Source organism: Malurus melanocephalus, unplaced genomic scaffold (assembly GCF_030028575.1).
Source record: "Malurus melanocephalus ecotype Western Australia unplaced genomic scaffold, MMel_1.1 scaffold_30, whole genome shotgun sequence".
NCBI classification, from domain to species: Eukaryota; Metazoa; Chordata; class Aves; order Passeriformes; family Maluridae; genus Malurus; species Malurus melanocephalus.
In genome coordinates, this window is record NW_026623262.1 from 962615 (window position 1) to 968614 (window position 6000).

General features: G+C 42.0%; 1 protein-coding gene across 4 annotated transcripts in view; it reads right to left on the minus strand.

The window, feature by feature from the left end:
* CHN1 (chimerin 1) overlaps positions 1-6000 on the minus strand; it is a 92962-nt gene that overhangs the window by 23755 nt on the left and 63207 nt on the right. For 3 of the 4 annotated variants that reach the window (XM_057363683.1, XM_057363684.1, XM_057363687.1), the window contains one exon: positions 5624-5701. The exons of the other annotated variant lie outside the window; for it this stretch is intronic. In XM_057363683.1, coding sequence (XP_057219666.1) covers positions 5624-5701 — 78 coding nt within the window. The remainder of the gene's footprint in view (positions 1-5623; positions 5702-6000) is intronic. 4 annotated transcript variants of the gene reach the window in all.

Sequence of the window (6000 nt, forward strand, 5' to 3'; positions counted from 1 at the left end):
GTAAGATCTGGGCCAGGGCTAGCTGGGTTTATTTGTTTCAAAAATGTGGTACAAGTTTTATTGGCAGAGCAACTCTTGTTAAAATCAGCTGTCTCTCCACTAAAGTGATGCTTGAGTCTGCCTATATTAGCAAAGTCTTTCCAGTAGGGACTGGTCCYCACCTCAGCCCTCACTCCCTGTGCATATTTAAGGTTATATTCTACCTCCAGTTCAGGAAAAGCAYATAGTCTCTGCTCTGGAGCTCCCCATCTGGCCTTTCAAATGGGTYATCCTCAAAGAGAAAGTTCTTCAAAGCATCTTCAAAGGATATTGCTTCAGTCAAGGAGGGAGATGAGGAATCTCCACAAACAAGGCTCATCAGCATCTTGGCTAACTTAGTTTAAGCAACCATGGAAAAATATGTCTCTGGAAGCAGAGTTGGCTTGAAAGGGAATTATGCTGTGAATGTTGACTGATTTAGCAAGCAGCCTTGCAACCGTTATTTATTACAATTAATTGACTGTGCCGTCAGCAGTAGTAAGATAATGACTAGGAAACAGTACGACAGCACCAAGCACTGCACAAACARCATAAAATAAGTCTTCTAGAGATAGATCTATTTTGAGGAGTGCAAGAGAGAAATGAGACAATATCCTGGGGAAAATGATGCATGGAAGCACAGATTTCAGTCCAGTCCTGACAGGCACAGACACCTTTGTGCTTCAGTGAAGCACCAAGGCACTAAACTAGGCAGAAGAGTGCGTTTGTGCCTTTGACCACAGGCAGTAAGAAAACACCTGCAGGGTGTTCTGCTGGCTCAAGTCATCAGGAGCCTGAGATGTCTGAAGGAATACCTGGAACCAGCCAAGGGAGCTAAAACTTCCCCAGGGCCCATGAGTCACAAAARCTGGAGGGGAGTGAAGACCTTTACGGTGTTTTGTCCATGCTTATTTTAAATTTGCCAAGTGATGAGGAGATTATTGCACTGACTAACAAGTTTCACTACCCAGGGGATTTCTTGCTGGTAATCTCTGATTTTCACTTTCCTCTTCCTTTTAAGCTATCATCCCATAAATCCCAGCTAAAGCTCCGCTTCCATAACTGCCCTCCTTACTGTGAACATTTTTCAAGCATAGTTTCATAATTTTCCCCAGCCCCACACAAACAGCAGAAGGAGTGAGGTCAGTGCCCAAGTCCAAAGCACYAGATGGTGAGGATATTGCAGAAGATATTCCACATCAGATAGGGTGGACTCAGGGCAGAAGGTACCTCATTAGATATATCTTTTTTATCAGYAAAAAACTATGGGATACAGAGCAGAAGTGGAGAGATGAGGAGATGAAGAAAAAGTGCAGAGGACTGAGCAAGGGGAATCCTGTGTGTTCACTACCCTAAAAAACYGCCTCACCAGAGGGAGAAGATGGAGAAAACCTTAAACCAACTCGGATTACCCTGCTCTTTAAGTCTCTTGGCCTAGAGCCCACTTCATATATCCCAACACAGAGCTTCCCCTCGTCATCCTCTCGTTTTCAATCCACATGGAACCCTGCCACAGGCACCTCTTCCCTTCAAATTTAAGGTTCCTCTATTGCCTTAAGCTCCTCCTTCCATCTGCCTGCTCAGGAGGTACCCAGCTGCCTCCTACCCTAAAACTTACTCAACAGGTTAAATATCAACTGGRTAAGAAATTTTATTTTCATTTACAAGCTATCACAGTTACTGCCTTTTGGGGACAATATAAGCAAATATGAGAATTTTAAGGKACAGTAAAAAACATTTTTATTGGTACAGTCCAGGGGTAGAACATTTTTATGATGGGAATGATTAGGTGTGAATTTATTCTGTCCACTTCTATGAAGTTACAGAACTTTCCCCTATGATTAAGTTCTTTTTTGCAAGAAAATAACACCACTGGCTTCAGCTACACTCCTCTTCAGCACTTCAGAGAGCACAGATCTCCCAGAGCTTCCAAACAGAAGATGCTCTTGTTTAATTACACTGGCTGGAAGAATGAGCTTGACATCCATCAAACACACAGACCCCTGTCCATATAGATACATTTGTACCAGAGGCTGTTGGGAGATTTATTCCTCATAAGCAAACTGAAAGAAAAGGCCTTTCTGTGAGAAAAGGTGGGGCTGAAATTTTGAGGATGGTGAAGTGACTATACTGATTTGGTCTAATGATTCATTTTACAAGAGATCTCATTCACTATGCTGGATTTCAGAAAAGCAGAGTAAATAGAGGGAAAGCAAAAGTAATAATTGAATATGCAAAAAGATGGACCCAATTAAGTCACACTCACCTTCAAACTCCATTATTCAATTAGAGCTAAATAAAATGCTGTGTCAAACAAAGTTAAGTCTCTTTTATCTGGTATATTTGAAAYATTAGAAAATGGATCTTTTACATTAGATTTATACAATAGAGAAATATTAATTCAATTTTCTTTTATAAATTAGAAAAGGGAAAAATATGCTTAAAATACAATATTTTTCATACCTAGCTTTCATCCTGAAGGACACACATTTAAAACTCAGTCAGAATGGACATTTATAAATATCATCCCKTTCTTTACTTATGGAGATTAATTTAAGAGAATTCAGGCACTCTGTATTTGCATTTGAGATGTGCTCATGAGAGACCAGACTTCCCCAGCCAAGAGAATATTACAGATTTGGAGATCATTACCAACCAGCTCTGCTTGCAAGAGCTCCCTGTCACCTTGGCTACTCAGCCTGTTCCCTTCAGGCAGGAGACAACTCACATTCCAGGAGATTTAAGTAAGATTAAATCCCCTCAAAAACCCTGCCATGTCAGCACTCCTAGTAAATCTACATTCTTCTTTCAAACAACCCTTAGAGCAAAACATAGGTTAATGGATTTATTCAGGAGACCTCTTGATGATTTAAAAGAAGCTTTCATGTTCACCCTTCCCCTAGGCACTGCACTCTGTAGTGGTGGTTCACCACGCTGCTCCTCTGCCACTGTGGTGCTGTACCTGAGCTTTGCTGCAGGTGACACAGTCTAACGCTTCAACGTGCACCTGTGTCCCCACCTGCTCACCCCACAGAGACAGRAGGAAGAACTGAGGTCCCCTAGCCTGTGGTCAAGTCTCTGGGATGTTTGGTAACCGCAGCCTGCCTCGGGAGTGGTTGCTGTTACCATCTTTCCTTCTCCAAGAAAACATTGCTGCTAGTCATGCATTTGCGATTCTCCATTTCTCCCCTCTCTGTAAGGATGCCGCGGTATTTCCAGTATAAAAGGATTTTTGAGACCTCTTCACTTCTGTCAGCAGCGATATGACTGATCAAAGAAGCAGCTGGGAAAGGGTTAGGGATCCCTATCTGGTGCCTTGTGCCTGCAGCACAAAAAGCAGATTAGCTGCAGAGGTACAAAGCAGCGGACACCCTCCTGTTTGCTGTGGAGCCTCTGGGGACAGCAGTCACTGTAGATGAGATGAACTGGATAAATTTATTTCATTTCAGAGTTGTTTTTGCTTGTTTTGTTTCAGAAGTCTAGGTTGAAGACTCTGGGCCTGACATTTCCTTCCTCCTCACATGGGTGGCAGATTTGCTGCTTGGCAGGCAACCTAGGAGACTCATGCAGACATTTTAAATAATGACATCTATACATGTGAGGAAAAAAAAATTGACAGATGCGAAGGAATGATAAAGGAGAGAAGCACAGGAGCTAACGATGGCCATTCAGTTCATCCATGACACGGTAATTACTAAGCGCTTATGTTTTTGCTTTATTKCTAATGGAAGAGTGGCCACATAGAAAGATCATGAATGCCAACAGCATTCCTTCTGTGGGTAGGCTGGCTGCAGCAAACCCTGTAAGGGGTTTGTCYCCTTCTAGTTTTTTATAGCAAAAATTATCTGTGAAAGGTGACTCCATYCCATGGACTACATATTCTCCATGGACTTGAGAACAGTAACTTCTCAAGGTGTATTTTTCTGGCAACAGTACATATAAAGGAACTACAGCACAAGTATTATAAAGAAAACAATCCATGTGGGAAGTTTGTGCCATGGCTATGACCTTGGAGCAGACATACAGTCTGTTTTTGGAAAAGACTGGAAAACTCACAGCTTCCAAACTTTCCATAAACAGTTTATGGAAGAAAAAGAAATAAACAAACTCAAATGAATGAAAATCAGGTTATCAGATTATTTTCAAAACAGGCTGTTAAAGAAAAGCAATTAACTAGAGAACACAGTTGTGCAAAATTAAATACTTATTATCCTACATACTACATGGAAAATCGTGATCTGCTGGCATCTGCAAGAATTGTCTTAAAACTCTAAGGAACAAATGAAAATTGCAAGATGTTGCAGATATTTAGGACACCTCAGGAGCCTGTGAAAAAATGCTCTGCATTGAACTGACAGCAGCACAATTGCGCTATGCCAAGCATTCATATTAAACACTTCTTACATACCATTTTGTACATGGTTTTTAAATTCATGCTTTATGGAAGAACTCAAATGAAACAAAACATCCTGATTACATAAAGTTTCCACTTTTGGTGATTATCTGCACTCAGAAGYAAGAAAGTGGTTTGAATACAATCAAATCAAAATACAATCAGATCGGTAAAATTAATATATGTGCATGTATGTGGACATTCCTACATACCCATGTCTATGATGGAAATCAAAACTRCAAATAGATTTAACAGACGGTTGTATCATCAGATGCCTGCATTATCTCAACAACTGCCCCTTCTCTTAGAAGAAATAAAAGCTTAAGTTGGTGGGGTTTTTTTTTTCCCTAATTAAGACAACATTCAGCTTTCAAATTACATATAGGAAGTTTGTACTGTCATCTACAGGAATTCAGTAAAATATCAATTTATGTAGCCTTAAAATTAAGAATGCCCATCATCAAATGTATTTGACCGCCAAAAGGTTACATKAGTGGATTCTTACTGGATACTTATTACAGACACAAAACACGAATATGTTGTATTGACACGTATCTCTCTCACCAAAGTGCATTGGTTATTTAAAGCAATTAAAACAGTAACTAGAACCGACATAGAAGACTAAGTAAATTTTATTAAAAGACAAGGTACTTGCTCATGCCAGCATGTCCAATACCCCCATGGTATAAGCCATGCTGGTTTCAACACACTCAATTCATTGATACAGGAGAAAAACCAGAAACTAAGGGAAATGCAGACCATCTGCTCAATGCAGATACAGTAGAAGACACTTCTTACCTCCAAAGCTATTTACCAGCCACAAACTGAGATAAGATCAATTGAATCATCTAACCACAGATCTAAGAGACTTTTTGGCATTGAAGTAAAACTGGACTAYAAGCATTTGAGTTGAATGAAAACTTTGCCTGTTTTTCTCACCTTTAGCATCTCTCTCAGTATAAACCAATTCTAAATAAAAGAGATAACCTAGATACGGCAAATATTATCGAAACAAATGCGTGCACACAAGCAGCCAACAACAAAATCCCAGCTCCTGTGGTGTATGTTCTAAAGCTGCCTAATTGATGTAACCGGCAGTGAGACATACTTGCAGCTTYTAAGTTCCCAGAAAGTCACAGCCTGCATACATGATTTCCTCGCAATACCAGACCCATGTGCGTGAAAAAGAAATCAGGTAGTAGAATGCCTTACCTTRAAATTATGCACCTTCTCGTATTTTGGAACATGTTCATTTTCCTTCAGAGTTGCTCTTCGGACGAGCGACGTCAACTGCGAATAAGCAAAGAGTTTAAGAGGTTGCCAGATTGACACAGACGCCTTGCGAGCGCCCAGTTTCATGCCCAAGGCAGCGAGCAGCAGATCGCGCTGGCGGCCCYGCTGCCCGGCGCGGTGCCCCGCGGCGCCGCTGTCTCGGTGCGCTGCCCAGGGCTCCCTGGCCGGCATGCTGGCGAGGAGGCGGCCCGCCCGCGCCCGGCTCTGTCACACTCGGGCTGGCGGGGCGGCGCGGACCATGCCGCAGCCTAGGCTGCTGGGGCGGGCGGCGCGGCCATGGAGGGCACGGGCTCGGC